Source organism: Panthera leo, chromosome D1 (assembly GCF_018350215.1).
Source record: "Panthera leo isolate Ple1 chromosome D1, P.leo_Ple1_pat1.1, whole genome shotgun sequence".
In the NCBI taxonomy this organism is placed as follows: Eukaryota; Metazoa; Chordata; class Mammalia; order Carnivora; family Felidae; genus Panthera; species Panthera leo.
The window spans coordinates 101980023-102002197 of NC_056688.1; the positions used below are offsets into that span (position 1 = coordinate 101980023).

General features: G+C 40.9%; 1 protein-coding gene across 1 annotated transcript in view; it reads left to right on the plus strand.

Moving 5' to 3' along the window:
- The window catches only part of LOC122200349 (fatty acid desaturase 2-like protein FADS2B), a 37647-nt gene extending 23164 nt beyond the window's left edge, over positions 1-14483 (plus strand). The window contains exons 7-12 of the mRNA XM_042905899.1: positions 3340-3416; positions 3612-3709; positions 4705-4801; positions 11347-11426; positions 12620-12745; positions 14413-14483. Of these exons, the coding sequence (XP_042761833.1) occupies positions 3340-3416; positions 3612-3709; positions 4705-4801; positions 11347-11426; positions 12620-12745; positions 14413-14464 (530 nt within the window). The 3' untranslated portion in view covers positions 14465-14483. The remainder of the gene's footprint in view (positions 1-3339; positions 3417-3611; positions 3710-4704; positions 4802-11346; positions 11427-12619; positions 12746-14412) is intronic.
- Positions 14484-22175: the final 7692 nt, after the last annotated feature.

A 22175-nucleotide genomic window follows, 5' to 3' on the forward strand; every position in this document is an offset into this window, starting at 1 on the left:
GTGTATTTTGTAAGATAAAGGGTTTTTAATTTCAAAAAGGCTGTCATTTATACCAAAAAGCTTTCAAGAAGAGCATAACTGTTAAGACCTAGAACACTGTTCAGTTTCTACCTGAAGAGTACAGTGGTATTTCTAGTCAACTTCTGAATTTCAGTAAACCTGCAAATGTTTAAACTCCCACTTTATAAACACAAGTCACTGGAAATCTTTTATGATAGTTGCACCCAATGTAGTGAAAATCATATGTATGTACGAATATATATAAATAGATCTGAATGTGGGTTCAAGCTGAAAGAAAATAGGGTAGCTACATAATTCTGATATTGATAAATAGCAATCTATCAATGGGTGGCTTAGTCAGTTAAGCATCCGACTTCAGCTCAGGTCATGATGTCACAGTTTGTGAGTTTGAGCCCCACATCCGGCTCTGTGCTGACAGCTCTGAGCCTGGAGCCTGCTTCTGTGTCTCCCTCTCTCTCTGCCCCTCCCCTGATTGTGCTCTCTCTGTCTCTCTCTCTCTCTCTCTCACTCTCTCTCTCTCAAAAGTAAATAAATAAATTTTAAAAAAAGATTTAAAAAATATCATAAGCAAAAATGCTTTCCTCTTAACAAAAATCAAATTCATGACAGCTCAAAAAAAAGTTTTCATGGAACTCCAAAATATGCCCACCTAAAACATATGCTTACAGTTTGAGACATAAGACAAAATCAGAAGTTCCCAAACATTTCCTATAGATCAGTAGCTCTCAACCAGAAACAATACTGCCCTGTTGGGACAACACAGTGGAAGGGAAAGATGATACTGGCATCCAGGGAGCCAGTGGTTCTGTTAAACACCCTACAATGCACAAGACAGCCCCTAACAACAAGAAATTATCTGGCCCTGCACTCTCAACAATAGCCAAATTACGGAAAGAGCCCAAATGTCCATCAACTGATGAATGGATAAAGAAATGGTGGTTTATATACACAGTGGAGTACTACGTGGCAATGAGAAAGAATGAAATATGGCCCTTTGTAGCAACGTGGATGGAACTGGAGAGTGTGATGCTAAGTGAAATAAGCCATACAGAGAAAGACAGATACCGTATGTTTTCACTCTTATGTAGATCCTGAGAAACAACAGAAGACCATGGGAGAGGGGAAGGGGAAAAATTAGTTACAAACAGAGAGTGAAGGAGGCAAACCATAAGACACAGGGAGCAAACTGAGGGTTGATGGGGGGTGGGGGAGAGGGGAAATGGGTGATTGGCACTGAGGAGGGCACTTGTTGGGAAGAGCACTGGGTGTTGTATGGAAACCATCTTGACAATAAATTATATTTTAAAAATTACACTCCATTCACAAAGTAAAAATTACATTCCATTACACAAAGTAAATTAATTAATTAACTTAATTAAATAAATAAATAAATATATTTACAAAAAAGAAATTAGCCCCAAATGCCAACAGTTATGGGGTTGCAGTTTATCTGATTTGCTCAAATGTTGGGCACCAGTAGTCATTTGTAACATGCTTGACCAGGATGGCCTGTGGGCTTATTTTTGAGGTAAGGGGGTGAATTCCCACTGCTGTCCTTTCCACTGCTGGAATTCTGCAACCTCATTCTATGAAAGTCACACTCTCTTTTTCTGCATGACCAAAAAGAGGAATGAAGACATCAGTGCCCCATTTTGAAAGGTAGCTGATCTCCAGGCTAACCAGCAGTGTGTTCACATAATAAAAGCTGTTGGAATTGCTTTTCTGACTTTCTACCCTGTCTGTAGTGCTGCAATATGCTCTTAGCTAATGAGGAATGAACGAATGCTGTGGATTCACTACACGAAGCCCACTTCACAAAACTCTCTGCCTTTTGAAGCTGTTTCATTATGTCTTTTTCCTTCAAATGCCAACTTAGCATCTCAGGTACAAGTAAATCATGCTCAAACTGTCAAAGAGAAACAGAACTGGAAATTTTTTTAAAAGTGACAAGACAGATTATATTCAGGTTTCCATAGTAAGGGAAAAGGTTTCAGTATAAACTCAGCTCAATTCTGCTGAACCAAAAGGTGGGAGACCTTTTAAACACTGGGTGTGTTAAAGAAATTTCCAAGAGACCTTGGTGGGAGGGAGAGTTGGTCAGTGTGATTAAGCCATCTGTGTCTGCTGCCTGGTGCTTATGAAAGTTAGGTTCCCACCCCCCACACGGAGAGACTGAGGCCCCATCCTGGATTATTTCATTCAAAGGAATGACTCCCAGGGGTGCCCAGGTGGCTCAGTCGGTTAAACGGCCAACTTTGGTCAGGTCATGATCTCACAGTTTGTGAGTTTGTGAGTTTGTTATCACATCGGGCTCTGTGCTGACAACTTGAAGCCTGGAGCCTGCTTTGGATTCTGTGTCTCCCTCTCTCTCTGCCCTTCCCTCGCTCCCACTCTGTCCCTCTTTCTCTCAAAAATAAATAAGCATGAAAAAAAAATGAAAGGAATGACTCCCAGATCCTTGAGAAAGACATTTCTGGGTTGCCGAAGATCCGTCTCAAAGACAGAGAAAGAATTTTACAATTGTAAGTTTTCTAACAGAAATAGTTTAAAAAAAGGGAGATCTGAGGTCTCTAGTCAGTTTTGGCTTGAACAAACAGTTAATTCATTTGGCAATGTTGAACTTTCTCAGGCAAATCTGCAAGGAGGCCGGGGTTATTCCAGAGGCATGGCCTTAAGCTGTTAGAAACTATGTTCACGTTTGTTCAAGCATCTTAGTGTGAGGGATAAACAAAATCATTTGTGCTAAGAATATGTAGAGTTTGAGAGTCTGGAGGCCAACGTTGGACATAGCAGAGAAAGAGGATGCAACTAAAGTCTGGTCAAGGACAGAGTTGTCAAAACTCAGAAGGACTCCAACACACTCCTTTGTGCTCTAGGCAACCTCCCTAGTCCTGGAGAAGAAGCAGGTAAATAACCATCTGGTCAGTAAGTGAGTACAGCTCCTGTGTTTCTGCCACCCTGACATATTGTGACAGGGCCCAATCCTAAGGATTGTGATGGACTGACAGATTCCATGGACCTTGAGAAAGCTTGAAAATTCACAGCAGAAGCTCTTCTGGGTTGCCTCCATAAGAATGACACAAATCTTCAAAGCTTCCACTTCCTTAGTGTCCTGAGAGCTTGAACCAAAACCTGGCTCAACCTCAGAGACCCAAAGAGCCCCGTGGAATCCAGGATGTGGTTGTGGATTTCCACTTTGCATCCCTTCTCAGGGGCAACATTCCAGGAGTAGCATGTTAAGAAGATAGACTCCTGCTTATTTGCATTGGGATCACATTCTACTCACTTACTGTCCTTCTTTTTTGTGTTCTTTTTCAGTTGGGCTCCCCCTCCTCATGCCTGTATATTTCAATCTGGAATCCATGAAAGTGATGTGCCTCCAAAGATATTGGGAGGTGAGTAATTTGATTTATCATCTGAAGCTAGATCTGGTAGAAAAGGGGGCATGAAAATGCTTGGCCCCTTCCAGATGTAGCTTCCTTGAATAATAAGGCATAATATTTAGCCAATTCATGAAAGGGCCCTAGACCAGTGAAGGGGAAATGACATTGTGTCCAGAGCATTTAACTGTCAATCACTTTTCTCCGCAGGACATTGTCTGGGTCAGCAGCTTTTACATCCGCCATTTCATCACATTTGGCCCTTTCTATGGAATCTTTGGAACCATATTACTCATATATTTGGTCAAGTAAGAAACAAGAATATTTCTTTCATTCCTGTAACCTAGATGATCCTCTTACCTCCCTTATCTGAGATATTTTTGATTAGCAGAAGGTTGGGATACCATGCCTTTTCTGTAACTGAGACATTTCACAAAAATACTTTTTTTTTAAAGTTGAAATAGTTCAATAAGAAGAGTTCTTTGGAAAAAAGAACTTGCCCAGTCTTGTCCTTTTATTCCCATATGCTTAATTCCAAGTTGCAGAATTCCATCTGATCCCCAAGTTCTTTAGATTATAATCTGACTGGATACCATAATCCTTGCCAAAAATAATGGAAAGACAAGAAGTTTTAATGTTATTTTATGGCTACAGATATTCCCCAAACCAAAATGCCCTCAACTAAATAGCTGTCTTCAACTTCCAATTTATTCCTCTCCCATTCTTTCACATTATGATTCTAAACCCTACATAATAGCAAGGATATTGACAGCTACTATGCATCATGCACTTTTATAAAGGATTTACCTGCATTATCTGACTTTATTTACCTTACATTATTTATTACTTAATCCTTGCACCTCCCTGTAATGTAGGTAGCATCATCTTCATTAATCTCAGAGAGATTAAATCATTTATCAAAGTTATAGAGCAAGTAAGGGCCAATGGCAGTGCCACACCAGAACTTGAGCCAAGTTCTATCTGATGGCAAAGCTGAGGCTGTCTATCACTTTGCATATGCTCTAGGTATATTTTGATCCTTGCACAAATGCTGCAACAAACTTGGGGGTCACTGCTTCCAAAAGGCTGCAAGATTGGTTATGTGACCAAAAGTCTACTGTGTCATCTCTACATATAAAGGGCCTCCAAAGAGGAAAACAAATGACCACCATTTTATCGGAATCTTTGATTCCCTTCCATTTCCTCAGTTGCTCAACCAGATCTTCCAGCAGTTGTGCCAGCCCAGTGTTGGGAACTGAAACACCCCAAGAAGTCATCACTTTCTCCTTTTATTCTCTGAAAGGTTTCTTGAAAGTCCCTGGGTAACATATGTTACCCAGATGAGCCACATACCAATGAGAATGAGCAAAGAGGAGAACCGGGACTGGCTCAGCGCTCAGGTAATGGTGGAGTTTCTGGGGGAAGATCCTGCAGACTATACTGATTTAGAGTCTGGCTACCTCAGATAATAATAATTTATACTTACATAATGCTTGCTAGCAGGCAGGCACTGTCCCCTGCTTTGCATATAACTACATAACACAGGTGCTATGATTATTACCACTTTACAGATGATAAAATTAAGGCATGAAGAAGTTGAGTAACTTGTATGACATCACAGTTAATAAGTGGTATAAATCAGGTTTTAAACCTAGGCAGTCTGATTTTAGAGGCTTTGCTCTAAAGGGTCAGTAAAGGGGCTCCTGGGTGGCTCAGTCAGTTGAACACATGATTCTTGGTTTCGACTCAGTTCATGATCTCATGGTTCATGAGATCAAGCCCCCATTGGACTTAAGACTCTCTCTCTCCCTCTCTCTATGCCCCTCCCCTGCTCGCTCGCTCTCTCTTTCTCTCTCTCTTCCCCCCTCCCAAAATTAATAAATAAATATTTTTTATATTTAAGAATCAGTAAATTATAGTCCAAGAGCCAAATCCAGCCCACTGCTTGTTCTTGTAAATTAAATATTATTGGAAACAGTCATGCTTTTATATTTACATATTATCTATGATTGCTTTCATGCTACAAAAGTAAAACTGAGTAACTATCAGAGAAAATCACATTATAAGAAATGTTTGCTGACCTGTCCCCTACAGAACACAACCTTTCAAGTGAATCTGAGCTCCTAGAATTACATTTAAGTTTACACCTAGAAGGACCCTGAAATTCACCCCATTTCATTGTATAGCTAGAAAGCCCCAGAGAGAAGATATTGTATGCTCTATGAACATGCTATTAAGGATTAGCAGAGTTATGATCAGTACAGAATACCCCTGCTTCCTAAGCCTTCCAGTGGCCATGCCATGATTAACTGGAAAATCCAGTCATTATACACTTTTTCCAAACTCATTCCCAAATTCAGTGGACCTTCCCTTAGGGCATAGGGTATTGGTTCTCAAACTTTTTGGTCACAAACCACCTTATGCTTTTAAGAGTTATTGAGAACCTCAAAGAGCTTTTGTCTATGTAAGTTATATCCATTTATATTTACTATATTTGAAATTAAAACTGAGAATTTTAAAACACCTATTTATTAATTAACTCTAAAATAACAAGAATAAAACCAATACATGTTAAACATCAGGCTGATGATGCCATCCCATGTTTAGAAGCCTCTGGAAAAAAATCCAGTGTACAAGCCTGAGAGATTGGAAATTAAAAACGCAAATGCTGTCTTAGAAATAGTTTTGACTTGCAGATCCCCTGAAAGGATCTTAGAGAACCGTAAGGTGCTCCAAAATACACTTTGAGAAACATTGACATAAAACAACCACGAAAATAACATTCAAAATGGCAACAACCCCAACTGGAATTAAACATTAAAAAGACATTGAATAGATTGCTGAGGAAGATGGTGGCGTAGGAGGATTCTGGGCTCACCGCGTCCTGCTGATCACTTAGATTCCACCCACATCTGCTTAATTTACCCCAATAACCACCAGAAGACTAGCAGAACGGACTCTCCAGAGTCAAGCATAGACAAGAGGCCCACGGAAGAGGGTAAGAAGGGCGGAGAGATGGTGAGCGCTACGCGGACTGGCGGGAGGGAGCCAGGGTGGAGGGGCAGCCTACCAGCTAAGCAGAGCCCCCGAGTATGGCTTGCAAAAGCAGGGGGGCTGGACGGAGTGTGTTCGGACAGCCAGTGGGATTTAACATCTGGAATGTTATAAGTTAACAGCTCTGCTCGGAGAATGGAAAGCGGGAGGGAGAGTTGTTGAGCCCTGGAGGACAGAGCTCAGCTTGGTGGGGAACAAAGGCACTGGGAAGTGCCGTCTCCCTCACCCATCCCCCAGCCAAAATCCCAAAGGGAACCAGTTCCCCTCATGGAACTTGCTTGCACCACGCAAACACCCAACGCTGTGCTTCTACAGATCCATGCCTCCAACAGGTCTGCCTCCCTCCTGGTGCCACAGGGCCCCTCCCACAGAGGACCACCAAAGGCAAAGCGAGCTGAGTCTTCCCCTCCCGCCCCTGTGCACCTTGCAGATCCATCCCAGCTAATACACCAGATCCCATCAAAGCAGTACCACAAGCCTGACAGTGTGCAAGTAGCCCAGACAGAGGCCACACCACTCCATAGCGAGTCCTGACCCTGGGAGAGGGGAAGATAAGGTACACACCAGTCTGACTGTGGCCCCAGCGGTGGGCTGGGGGCAAACATCAGGTCTGACTGCAGCCCTGCCCACCAACACAAGTTACTCCAGACAGAACAGAGGAAGAGCTCTGCAGTTCCCTGCCACTCCAGGGACTATTCAAAATTATGAAACGGAAGAATTCTCCTCAAAAGAAACTCCAGGAAGTAGCGACAGCTAACAAACTGATCAAAAACAATTTCAGCAATATAACAGAAAATGAATTTAAAATAATAGTCATAAAATTAATCGCTGGGCCTGAAAAAAGTATAGAGGACAGCAGAGAATCTATTACTACAGAGATCAAGGGACTAAGAAACAGTCAGGAGGAGCTAAAAAATGCAATAAATGAGCTGCAAAATAAAATGGTGGCGAACACAGATCAGATTGAAGAGGCAGAGGAGAGAATAGGTGAATTAGAAGATAAAATCATGGAAAAAGAAGAAGCTGAGAAAAAGAGAAATAAAAAAATCCAAGAGTATGAGGGGAGACTTAGAGAACTAAGTGACGTAATTAAACGAAATAATGTACGTATAATTGGGATTCCAGAGGAGGAAGAGAGAGGGAAAGGTGCTGAAGGTGTACTGGAAGAAATCATAGCTGAGAACTTCCCTGATCTGAGGAAGGAAAAAGGCATTGAAATCCAAGAGGCACAGAGAACTTCCTGCAGACATAACTTGAATTGATCTTCTGCACAACATATCATAGTGAAACTGGCAAAATACAAGGATAAAGAGAGAATTCTGAAAGCAGCTAGGGATAAACAGGCTCTAACATATAAAGGGAGACCTATAAGACTCGTGATGGATCTGTCCACTGAGACTTGGCAGGCCAGAAAGGAATGGCAGGAAATCTTCAATGTGATGAACAAAAAAAAAATATGCAGCTGAGAATCCTTTATCCAGCAAGTCTGTCATTTAGAACAGAAGGAGAGATAAAGGTTTTCCCAAACAAACAAAAACTGAAGGAATTCATCACCACTAAACCAGCACTACAAGAGATCTTAAGGGGGATCCTGTGAGACAAAGTACCAGAGACATCATTGCAAGCATGAAACCTACAGACATCACAATGACTCTAAACCCATATCTTTCAATAATAACACTGAATGTAAATGGACTAAATGCTCCAACCAAAAGACATAGGGTATCAGAGTGGATAAAAAAACAAGACCCATCTATTTGCTGTCTACAAGAGACTCAGTTTAGACCTAAGGACACCTTCAGATTGAAAGTGAGGGGATGGAGAACTATTTATCATGCTACTGGAAGTCAAAAGAAAGCTGGAGTAGCCATACTTATATCAGACAAACTAGACTTTAAATTAAAGGCTGTAACAGGAGATGAAGAAGGGCATTATATAATAATTACAGGGTCTATCCATCAGGAAGAGCTAACAATTATAAATGTCTATGCGCCGAATATGGGAGCCCCCAAATATATAAAACAATTATTCACAAACATAAGCAACCTTATTGATAAGAATGTGGTAATTGCAGGGTCTTTAACACTCCACTTACAACATTGGATAGATCATCTAGACACAGGATCAGTAAAGAAACAAGGACCTTGAATGATGCACTGGATCAGACAGACTTGATAGATATATTTAGAACTCTGCATCCCAAAGCAACAGAATATACTTTCTTCTCGAGTGCACATGGAACCTTCTCAAAGATAGATCACATACTGGGTCACAAAACAGCCCTTCATAAGTATACAAGAATTGAGATCATACCATGCATACTTTCAGACCACAATGCGATGAAGCTTGAAATCAACCACAGGAAAAAGTCTGGAAAACCTCCAAAAGCATGGAGGTTAAAGAACACCCTACTAAAGAATGAATGGGTCAACCAGGCAATTAAAGAAGAAATTTAAAAATATATGGAAACAAGCAAAAATGAAAATACAACAATCCAAATGCTTTGGGATGCAGCAAAGGCAGTCCTGAGAGGAAAATACATTGCAATCCAGGCCTATCTCAAGGAACGATAAAAATCCCAAATACAAAATCTAACAGCACACCTAAAGGAAACAGAAGCAGAACAGCAAAGACACCCCAAATCCAGAAGAAGAAGAGAAATAATAAAGATCAGAGCAGAAATAAACAATATAGAATCTAAAAAAACTGTAGAGCAGATCAACGAGACCAAGAGTTGGTTTTTTGAAAAAATAAACAAAATTGACAAACCTCTAGCCAGGCTTCTCAAAAAGAAAAGGTAGATGACCCAAATAGATAAAATCATGAATGAAAATGGAATTATTACAACCGATCTCTCAGAAATACAAGCAACTATCAGGGAATACTATGAAAAATTATATGCCAACAAACTGGACAACCTGGAAGAAATAGACAAATTCCTAAACACCCACACACTTCCAAACTCAAACAGGAAGAAATAGAAAGCTTGAGCAGACCCATAACCAGCGAAGAAATTGAATCGGTTATCAAAAATCTCCCAACAAATAAGAGTCCAGGACCAGATGGCTTCCCTGGGGAATTCTACCAGACATTTAAAGCAGAGATAATACCTATCCTTCTCAAGCTATTCCAAAAAATAGAAAGGGAAGGAAAACTTCCAGACTCATTCTATGAAGTCAGCATTACTTTGATTCCTAAACCAGACAGAGACCCAGTGAGAAAAGAGACATCTGGATGGCCAACAGGCATATGAAAAGACGCTCAATGTCATGCCTCATCAGGGAAATACAAATCAAAACCACACTCAGATATCACCTCACACCAGTCAGAGTGGCTAAAATGAACAAAACAGGAGACTATAGATGCTGGAGAGGATGTGGAGAAACAGGAACCCTCCAGCACTGTTGGTGGGAAGGCAAACTGGTGCAGCCGCTCTGGAAAACAGTGTGGAGGTTCCTCAAAAAATTAAGGTCTATCCTGTGACCCAGCAGTAGCACTGCTAGGAATTTACCCAAGGGATACAGGAGTACTGATGCATAGGGGCACTTGTACCCCAATGTTTACAGCAGCCCTCTCAACAAGAGCCAAATTGTGGAAAGAGCATAAATGTCCATCAACTGACAAATGGATAAAGAAATTGTGGTTTATATACACAATGGAATACTACGTGGCAATGAGAAAGAATGAAATATGGCCTTTTGCAGCAACGTGGGTGGAACTGGAGAGTGTTATGCTAAGTGAAATAAGTCATACAGAGAAGGACAGATTCCATATGTTTCCACTCCTATGTGGATCCTGAGAAACTTAACAGAAGACCATGGGGGAGAGGAAGAAAAAAAAATGGTTAGAGAGGGAGGGAGCCAAAACATAAGAGACTCCTAAAAACTGAGAACAAACTGAGGGTTGATGAGGGATGGGAGGGAGGGGAGGGGGGGTGATGGGTATTGAGGAGGGCACCTGTTGGGATGAGCACTGGATGTTGTATGGAAACCAATTTGACAATAAATTTCATAATAAAAAAAAAGGCACTGAACAAAATGATATTCATAAGGGTTCTTAATTTTGAAAGTCTTGAGAAGCCCATGAACTCCTTCTCAGGATAACGGTTTTAAGTTCATAAAATAAAATACATTAGATTGTAAAGGAAACTGCTTAAACTGAAATGTACTTGTATGCTCAGAATCTGTGGCTGGAACAATTGAATGCCTCACTTCCCATTTAGAAGTCCTTCATATGTACTCTATGGAAATGGTATTCTAACCCCAACAATCTCTACCAAAATCCTATAATCCCACTTCCCATCTGCCAGAGTCCTCATTTATGACACTTTAGCCTTCTGTACCCAAGGGCTGATGGTGACTTAGCCCCTTCAAATCCTACATACTTCTTTATATTTGTTGCTTTGTATAAACTTCTTAGCAAAATATCTTAGCACCTTTTTAAATTATAATTTCCTTGAGACCTGGCACTGTGTATCTTTTATATCCCTTTTAGTTTCTTACACAAAATAGGAACTTGTTGAACAATTAGCTTATTAAGGGAATATACATATTTTTTTTGAAAGAGAGAGAGGTCACAAGTGAGGGAGGGGCAGAAAGAGACAGAATCCCAGGAGGGGCAGAGGGAGAGAGACAGAGAGAGAGAAAGAGAAGGAGAGAGAGGGGGAGAGAAAGAGAGAGAGAAACGGGGGCCACTCAAGCGGAACTCATGCTCACCCGAAGTGGGGCTCAAGCTCACACAATGTGGGATTCCAACTCATGAACTGTGAGAGCATGACCTGAGCCAAAGCCAGATGCTTAACGACTGAACCCCCCGGGCACCTGGGGAATAAATAAACATCTCCTTTGACACTTGGGCTTACTTACATCTAATGTAACCTTTTTCTTTGCAGGTCTTGACCACCTGTAATGTTGAACAGTCCATTTTCAATGACTGGTTCACTGGGCACCTGAACTTTCAGATCGAGCACCAGTAAGTGATGGAAACAGTTCATGATAAAACGCAAAGGCTGTAATTTTAACAGTCCCCACCCCCCCCCCCATACAGTCCAGAGCAAGCCTTAGACTCGGGACTTCTGATGGAAAAAATGAATCAGAATTCTCTCAATTCTATTAGCATCAATGGTAAGGAAAGGAAGAAAGAAAGGAGGTGTAACAATTGTGAGTAAATGGAGGAAGATCTTGAAAAAATACCAAAGACTCAGTTTCTGGATTCCTAAGGACTTAGGAACTCGTGATTGTTTTTTTACATGTGGTTTGTTGGCAAAACCCAAGAAAAATCATGACATTTGTGTATCCGAGTTGTGTTGAAACTTAATTAAGATTTAATTTGAATATTAATCTGTATCTACATCTTTGGAGCTGAGGTTTAAAATAATCAACAATGAAATCCAGTTCCTACTGCAATTTCCAAGTGATATCTGGAAATACTTTACCAATAGGCAGTTAGATAGGCACCAAAGAAAGAGGAAATGATAATACTTTGAAAGTCAATCTCTCCAGAATATTCAAGGAAGAGACTTTCCACATTCATTTCATCTAAGCCAAATCTATGATAGGCAGAGAAGGAAAAAGATCTTATACCTACTCATGGGATTTTCTTATCCTTTCTCTCATTAGTCCTTTAAAATCTCAGCAAAACAAGAAAGATTATTATTCATATTTCATCAAAGAGAAGGTTAAAACCCAAGAAGTTCATCTGGCTAATTAGCGAAAGCCTTGGATAAAACCCATCTCTCTTCTTACTTTTCTCCTAGAACTTTTCCCCATATGCCTTGATGAAAACTTACTAATATTCACCTATTCATTGTGCAGGAGATATATGTATATACAGAAAGAGACAGAGACAGAACTGGGGTTGGGGAAGTTATCTCCAGCTCTCCAGGTAATTCAAAATGGTAGAAAACCCCATACTTTCATTTCACCTGTCTCAGAATAAATATATTTTATAGAGGTAAGTCTCTTTGGTCTTCCCAAACATTAGCCACCCACAGGGCATGCAGAGGGTTAAGAGATAAGATTAGAATGCTTTGGCAAGAGTACTTGAGCTTCCTAGAGAAGTATTGTACAATGTCTACATTGCTAATAGAGTTTTATCTAGTAATAGGGGAACAAAAACTTCTTCTTTTGATCTAAGTTTTATATCTCCTGTTTCTGTTTCCCTAGTCTGTTTCCCACAATGCCACGCCATAATTATCACAAGGTGGCACCCCTGGTGAGGTCACTGTGTGCGAAGCATGGATTACAGTATGTGAATAAGCCCATGTTGGAAGCATTTGGAGATATTGTCAGGTAATTACAGAGTCTCTCAGCTCACAGCTCTCATTTCCCTCTCACTGCTAGTCCCCAGACTATTCACTGGTTTGTGAATCATTTACCCAACAACTCTTTGTTAAGGGGCATCTGTATGTCCAGCATGGACATGAGACCCTTCAGGAAACATCAACAATGCAATGATAATAAATAATTCTTACCATTTACCTACTGCCTTTGAGATACTTCTTAGTGAAAATGTCTCACTACCCTACTAAATCTCAAGCTTCTTAAAACCAGGACTGTGTGTTGTCTCTGAATCCCCCACAGAACCTTGACATGGTTTAGAATTTATGTGCGGGGAGGGACTTTCAAATCATCTGGCCCAGAGTTGCAAACTTAGATGCCTACAGGGTCCAGGGACATAAGTGTGTGGGTTGGGGGGTAGGGGAACCGACCAAGAGCAGAGAAGCCTGCAGGAACTGAAAATCTGTGCTCATCGTGGTGCATTCACAGCCCCCTAGAGAACATCAACAGCCCATGATCTGGGTTTAATAAGTTTCTCTTTCTTTTAGAATTAGGAAAAAAAACACCAGTGTCTTGAATGATGCCAACAAGATCAGATCTGGCCTGATCTGCCCCTGGGTGTTTCTCCAGCTTCAGACTCTCCACCGCTCCCATCTTCCTTTTCTGTCCTCCAGAGACCTAACCTCTCTTCAGTTGCTACAGAACTTCCTGCCCCTTGCCATTTTTTGTCCTTTGCCCCTTGGCTTTTGCCTAGAATGTTCTCCAGTCTGTCCCCTCCCCTCACATCACCTTGTCAATTTCCATCCCCTCCCCAAGATTCATAAATGCCTTTTCCTCATCTTGGTCTTCCCTTGACCCCAGGACTCAATCTGTCACCTGCTCTTGCAGCACCTGCTTCTCTTCACTTTACCTTTATCACAATCATGATTAAATAACATTGTGGGTAATAAATTATTTAATAAATGTCTCCCCAGAGGGGAAAATGGGTGATGGGCATTGAGGAGGGCACTTGTTGGGATGAACCCTGGGTGTTAAATGTAAGCAATGAACCACAGGAAACTACCCCAAAAACCAAGAGCACATTTTACAGATTGTATGATAACAAATTTGACAATAAATTATAATAAAATATATATATATACATATACAGAGACATATATATCTAGATATACATATACACATGTGTATATGTATATCTAGATATATATGTCTCCCAAACCAAACCAGGAACTCCATGTAGGTCGGTCTCATGTCTCTCCTACTCACTGCTGTATCCCCAGAGCCTAGAAAAACATCTTTCACATTATAAAGCATGATGGTGGGTAGAAAACAGGATGAGTTGCTAGAGAGGTATATGCATTATCTTATAGAGTGACTCAGAGAAGTTTTTTTTTTTTTTTTTTATGCTAGAGAAGAGGATAGTTAATGGTTTGGGACACAAAAGAGAATAAAATGAAAGAAAAACTCAACCTCCCCCCTAAAGAAAAGGTGAATTCATCTGCTAAAAATCAATGCAGTATCTTTGACTCCCTCCACTGGACAACAGAAAAGACGTCTTTCAGATATAGCTGAAAATGAAAACATTGCCTTGAACCAAGCAAAAGTGCACATGTTCCATGGAGCAGCTCCTCTTACATTAAAGTCTCACCTACTGATGATTTTGTTTACCTCTCCCACAGGGCCTTGAAGAAATCTGCAGCCCTCTGGATGGATGCTTACTATGAAACATGAAGCAGAGCATCAACCTTGACACACATGTAGCTGTGTCTCTGAAGGGGGTTAATCAATGTGCAAGAGCTCTTTCCTGCTTACCCACTGGTGCCATGGGCATACCTGCGGTGCCAGGAGTGTGAATCCCAAGGGCACATGATAACCCCCTCCCTGAAGGTTTTCTCTGCAATTGCAAAGCAATGGAAACACAAGATGGTTAGGGTACCAAAAGGGAAATGGGAGCCAATTTTCTTTATTTCTTCTATAGAATCTTGAACTTAGTCCTACTAATAGACCTAATCAGATCATCTCCATCACTGGGGCATATGCAAGGGAACCAGGCAAAAGGCTTACTGAGAAACTGGGTATAAGAAGAAGTGGGACAAAAGAGAGACCTCTGATGGACACTTGGGAAAACAGCACGGTTGCCCTTAGAAGAGAATGGTGTATTTAAGAAATTTCTGTTGACCATACAAATTTTTGCTTATTCCTTACTTAAATGTGTGAGCCTCTTTTTTCTCTAAAAATTAAACATAATTAACATTAAAGTCTCCTTAAATGCTTCAAGCGTCACTTTGGATTCTTCTTATTGTAATGGCATATGTGTAATTATGGTGTGTATGTATTTTTCTTCCAACTTATAAAATCTCTTAAGGAGCTCCCTACATCCAGGCCCAATGCCCACTGACACAGGAGTTAAGCTTCCGTATTTTAGCATTACTGGCCTTCTGCTAAAGCGTAAACTGGTCCTGAGTATAAGACTGGTTTGCCTAATTCCTACCCACAAGAGCGGAAATACTGTGCCTTGCTATTGAGTAACTCTGACGAAGGAAAGAGATTTGTTTTCTGTAATGTAGGCCCCAGGCTGTGTCAAGGCATTTCCCAAGCTTAGCACCAAGTTACGCATTTCTTAAGATAAGAGAGTTTCAGTGCTAGAAGGATGAGTGGACACTCTCAAGACCATACTGATGTCTGGCTTTGGTGCTTTTGCTCATCTGTTCATGGGGTCATGTTGGAGCTCACCCTAGCTGTGAGGAGGGAAAGCAAACACTATAAACTTCCATCTGCAGCTCCAGGCACGTCAGCATTAGGGATTTATCTGTTGTCTGAAATGCTACCAGGAAGCATTTCATTCCCTCACTCCAAACCCTGCAAAATACTCTTTTTCTTTGTTCTTAATTAAATCCCCAGGTTCAGGAGCACAGATCCTGTGGCAGAAGTGAGTGTTATGACTTGAAAGAAGCCACTGGTGCTGAAGCAGAGGGAGCAGGCGCCAGAGAGGTACAAGATGGGGCAATGAAGGACAGTATGTGAAGTGACTCACAGGTCCAGGGGAGTTAACCATGTATGTCAAAGCCAGGAAAGCAAGAACTGGTTGGGGGGGGGGGGGGGGGGGGTGGGGAGGAGGAGCATTGAAATGGTAATAATATTGAACAGGGAAGTTAAGCAGAGGATAGAAAGGAAGAAAGGCTTTATTGGTTTTATGATTCTTTATAATATAAGCCCTAATGGATATGGCCATAACCCATATTCCACCTACTGGTGGATCTATAAGTGATTTCTCCTGCCGGAAATCAGGGCTGCAAGTGGGTGTGGGGGACAGTGGTTGTTTTCTCTGCCTCATCTGGTTCAACCCCCAGAGGTGCTCAAGTCCTGTTTCTCCTCCTGGTCACTAGAAATAGCAAGTTGACTTCTCCCTGGACAGACTCAGTAACTCAAAGGCATCCCTCTCTGTGTTGAGACCGGACCACTTGGCAGTTGCCTGAATGGAGTTGGTTACTGTGGGACTGAACACATCTGGGAGATTTTGACACATTTTGTAGGGAAAACATGTGAAATTAGTTCAAGCAAGTTGCTAGGTAAGAATAAAAATTTATGGTGGGTAAACTTTAACCTGCTTAAGGCGTCCCAAGTCAGCATAGTAGTCATTTTCATGAACTATCTCAACTAATTTATCTTCCTCACCCTGTGCTGACAGGTATTTGCACTTGGTGAGGAATGTGACTACATTTTATTACCTGTTCAACAAGCCTCCTGGAGAAGGAGAACCAAGGCCTGTCACGTTCACAGCTTCCCACAACACTGAGCACTGAGGGAGAATCTAGATGGTCAGTCCTCAGGGTATTTCATTTCTGTCCTCTCTGCTCTATAGCCGCTTGAATGAAGCCGGGCCAGACTTCTGCGTCTTTAAACTAAATGACTCCTGAGAATTGAATTACAGCCTTACCTGAAACTGTTCAATGGGTTTTCATGGCTCTTGGAATAAAGAGCCAACCCTCAGATGGCCAACAGACTTTGCCTGCATTGGCCCCTCCCCATATACCCTCCCCTACCTTGTACCAGTCTGGCCCTTGTTCCCTCTGCTTCAGCCCCAGTGGCTTCTTCCAGTCATGATACTTGCTCTGCTACAGGGTCTTTGCCCCTAAGCCCAGTGTCTGAACCCCTCTGTCACCCTCCCTGCCCTCACTTCTTCTCTCCTGGTTACCTGCCACTCACCTGCTGATCTCAGGGCAGCCTCCACACTGAAGGCCTATTGTAAGTCAAGGCCTATTGTTATACACTCTGTAACAATTACTACAGGTAAAATTGTACATTCGTTTGTGTGATTCATTAATTTGTTTGTCTTCTACCCCAGCCTGCAATATCCATGAGAGTAGGAACTGCCTGATCTGTTGGAGGCAGACAACAAAGATGTGTGGAAGGGAGGGAGGGAAGAAGAGAGGGAGGGAGGGGAGGGAAACAAGTATATGAATGTAATTCTTTCTAATTTGATAGAAAGGAAAAATTTGTCATATATATGAAAATAATTTCTATATTGTAACTCTGAATTATCAAAATTATTTTCAAAACATAAGAACATCTACCAAGCAGTAAGTACTGAGCTACCCCCTTCATAGACATTAGTCTATTTAATCCTCATAATAACCCCTTGGGGCAAGACCTATAATTAATATCACTTTACAGATGAAAAACTTGGGGCTTAGGCAGGCCAAACAACTTGCCTGATGTCACAGATAGGAAATGCTGGAGTAGTTTCAGACCCAGCAATGTCTGACTCCATAGTCAACGCTCATTAATTTCCATGCCAAGGAATTCAAAGTAAGAGGAAATTAAGTGATATTAATAGACACAGGCAGTTGGCATTTCTGGAATAACTTCAATCACTTGCCAGGAGCTGATGGAATAGGCATTAAGGTAGTTATCTTTTTTTTATAAATACACCCAGTATTTATTTTTTTAAGTTTATTTATTTTTGAAAGAGAGAGAGAGGGTGCAAGTGGTGGAGGGGCAGAGAGAGAGAGGGAGGGAGGGAGACACAGAATCCAAAGCAGGCTCCAGGCTCTGAGCTGTCAGCACAGCCTGATGCGGGGCTCAAACTCAGGAAATGCAAGATCATGACCTGAGCCGAAGTGAGACACTCAACCAATGGAGCCACCCAGGCTCCCCAATGTAGTTATCTTTTCACCAGCAGGGACAGGTGCCTAGGGGAAGGGAAGGCTGGAGAAGCATATGATAGGAACAGCACTAACTCAGAAAGGATTCCTATTGACTCACTTCTACTCACCAGTCCTAAAGGAGTATCCTGCTCATAAAAAATTTCACTCGGGAGTGTTCAAGCTGAGACGTAAGCCTTCAGAAATGACAGATACTGCATTAACTGTAGAGGAACAGGATGAAGAAACGGATTTGAGATTTTGTGGTGATTTAACATGAATTCATCCAAAGGAAAATTCGTCTTCCCTGTGGCTGTCTTCATATGGTCTTCCCTGAAACCCTATTTCCTCAAAAGCACCATTCTTGTTGGTAAAATGAGGCAGTGAGAACTTGCACGCACTGTCAGTTGGGCATTAAGTAAGGGTGACTGGAATAGAAGTCAGAACCCAGACCCTAATTTCAGCTCCTTAACACCCTACAGTGAAATTGGCCAGGTCATTTATACCCTCCTACCTCAATCTGTGTAACAGGTGTGCCTAGTATTAGCTGGCTCGTCCATATCATAGCGTGACTGGGATAAAGGAGTAAGGCAAACGGAATAGTTTCATAAGCTGAGAACACCCATTCTGATGCTTATTATTGCTATTATGTTATAATGAGGTTCCTCCAATCCCAGACCCACCAGAAGCAAGAGGGCCATAGAGTCAGTCACACAGAAACACAAGATGGACAGACAATCATTTTTATAATGACAGTGGCACCTTTCACCAAGTGAGAAGCTTATGAGTCACAAGCGAGAAAATGATTTCTCCCGTTGCAACAAGTAACACCCTTGAGGCACCTTCCATATCTGGCTGTATTAAGTCCCCTGGAACCAGCAGAAATCTCCAGATCTCAGGCTGAAGGGCAAGTAGAGAACCAGAGGTTCTACTTATACCAATTTATGGTTAATCGTGTGAGAGCACAATCCTCACTGTTGAAAATCATACCAAATATAAGTATACTGTCTGTTGCTTAATCAGTATGTTATTTAGGAATCTCTTGACTATTTCCATGCTAATCATCAACCTCAAAGATACAGAAAGCATAAAAGATTGAACTTAAACTTTTTTTTAATTTACATCCAATTTAGTTAGCATATAGTGCAATAAATGATTTCAAGAGAAGAATCCAGTGATGCTTCCCCTACTTACAACACCTAGGGCTCATCCCAACAAGTGTCCTCCTTAGTCCCCCTTGCCATATAGCCCATCCCCCCCACCTTAAACCCCTCCAGCAAGCCTCAGTTTGTTCTCTGTATTTAAGAGTCTCTTATGTTTTGTCACCCTGTTTTTATGTTATTCTTGCTTCCCTTCCCTTATGTTGACCTGCTTTGAATCTTAAATTCCACATGAGTGAATTCATATGATATTTGTCTTTTTCTAATTTCACTTAGCATAATACACTCTAGTTCCATTCATGTTGTTGCAAATGGCAAGATTTCATTCTTTTTTATTGCCAAGTAATATTCCATTGTATATGTATATCACCTCTTCTTTATCCATTCATCAGTCAATAGACATTTGGGCTCTTTCCATACTTCGGCTATTGTTGATAGTGCTGCTATAATCATTGGGGTACATGTGCCCCTTAGAAACAGCACACCTGTATCCTTTGGATAAATACTTAGTAGTGCAATTGCTGGGTTGTAAGGCAGTTACAGGAGAATTAATTTATAACCTTGAAGTAGGAAAAGTCTTCTTTTGTTTAATGTTTATTTATTTTTGAGAGAGAGAGAGAGACAGAGTGCAAGCAGGGGAGGGGCAGCAAGAGAGGGAAACACAAAATCCAAAGTAGGCTCCAGGCTCTCTGATCTGTCAGCACACAGCTGACGCAGGGCTCAAACTCAAGAACTGTGAGATGACCTGAGCTGAAGCCGGACAGTTAACCGACTGAGCCACGCGGGTGCCCCTCTGTTTTTAATTTTTTGAGGAAGCTCCATACTGTTTTCCAGAGTGGCTGCACCAGTTTGCATTCCCACGAGCAGCGCAAAAGTGTTCCACTTTCTCGGCATCCTTGCCAACATCTGTTGTTCCCTGAGTTGTTAACGTTAGCCATTCTGACAGGTGTGAGGTGGTATCTCATTGTGGTTTTGATCTGGTTCTGATGATGAGTGATGTTGAACATTTTTTTCATGTGTCTATTAGTTTTCTGGATGTCTTCTTTGGACAAGTGTATATTCATGTCTTTGGCCCATGTCTTCACTAGATTATTTGTTCTGGGGGGGTGTTGAGTTTGATAAGTTCTTTATAGTTTTTGGATACTAACCCTTTATCTGATATGTCATTTGAAAATATCTTCTCCCCTTCCATCAGTCGCCTTTTGGTTTTGTTGATTATTTCCTTCGCTGTGCAAAAGCTCTTTATTTTAATGAGGTCCCAGTAGTTCATTTTTGCTTTTATTCCCTTGCCTCTGGAGATGAAGTTGCTGCAGCCAAGGTCAAAGAGTTTTTTTTCTGCTTTCTCCTCAATGATTTTGATGGACTCCTGTCTTACATTTAGGTCTTTCATCCATTTTGAGGGGTTTTTTTGTGTGTATGGTATAAGAAAGTCATCTAGGTTAATTCGTCTGCATGTTGCTGTCCAGTTTTTCAAACACCATTTGCTGAAGAGACTGTCTTTATTCCATTGGATATTCTTTCTTGCTTTGTCAAAGATGAGTGGGCCATACGTTTATGGTCTATTTTGGGGTTCTCTATTCTCTTCCATTGACCTACTTGTCTGTTTTTGTGCCAGTACCATACTGTCTTGATTATTACAGCTTTGTAATACATCCTGAAGTCTGGAATTGTGATGCCTCCAGCTCTGGTTTTCTTTTTTAGGATTGCTTTGGCTATTCAGGGTCTTTTCTGGTTCCATAAAAATTTTAGGACTGTTTCTTCAAGCTCTGTGAGGAATGCTGGTGATATTTTGATAAGGATTGCAATGAATATGTAGATTGGTTTGGGTAGTATCGATATTTTAACAATATTTCTTCTTCCAATCCGTGAGCATGGAATATTTTTCCATTTTTTGTGTCTTATTTCATTTTTTTCATAAGCTTTCTATAGTTTTCAGTGTATAGATTTTTCACCTCTTTAGTTAGATTTATTCCTAGGTATTTTATGGGTTTTGGTGCAACTGCAAGTGGGATTGATTCCTTGATTTCTCTTTCTGTTGCTTCGTTATTGGTGTATAGAAAAGCAACCAATTTCTGTGCATTGATTTTGTATCCTGTGACTTTGCTGAATCCATGAATCAGTTCTAGCTGGTTTTTTTGGTGGAATCTTTGGGTTTTCCACATAGAGTATCATGTTGTCTGCAAGGAGTTAAAGATTGCCTTCCTCCTTGCTGATTTGGATGCCTTTTATTTCTTTGTGTTGTCTGATTGCTGAGGCTTGGACTTCCAAACACTATGTTGAATAACAGTGGTGAGAGTAGACATCCTTGTTGTGTTCCTGACCTTAGGGGGAAAGATCTCAGGTTTTCCCCATTGAGGATGATATTACCGGAGGGTCTTCATATATGGCTTTTATGATCTTGAGGTATGGTCTTTCTTTCTTTAAGGTTTTTATTAAAAAAAGGATGCTGTATTTTGTCAAACGCTTTCTCTGCATCTATTGAGAGGATCATGTTCTTATTCTTTCATGTATTAATGTGGTGTATCACATTGATTTGCAGATATTGAACCAGCCTTGCATCCAGATTTAAATTCCACTTGATCATGGTGAATAGTTTTTTTAATATATTGTTGGGTCTGGTTGGCAAATATCTTGTTGAGGATTTTTGCATACATGTTCATCATGGAAATTGATCTGTAGTTCTCCTTTTTAGTGGGGTCTTTGTCTGGTTTTGGAATCAAAGTAATGCTGGCCTCATAGAATGAGTTTGGAAGTTTTCTTTCCATTTCTATTTTTTGGAACAGCTTCAAGAGAATAGGTGTTAACTCTTCTATAAATGTTTGGTAGAATTGCCCTGGAAAGCCATCTGGCCCTGGACTCTTGTGTTTTGGGAGATTTTTGATTACTAATTCGATTTCTTTACTGGTTATGGGTCTGTTTAAATTTTCTATTTCTTCCTATTTCAGTTTTGGTAGTTTGTATGTTTCTAGAAATTTGTCCATTTCTTCCAGACTGCCCAATTTATTGGCATATAATTGCTCATAATATTCTTTTATTGTTTGTATTTCTGCAGTGTTGGTTGTGATCTCTCTATCTGTGATTTTATTTATTTGGGTCCTTTCCTTTTTCTTTTTGATCAAACTAGCTAGTGGCTTATCA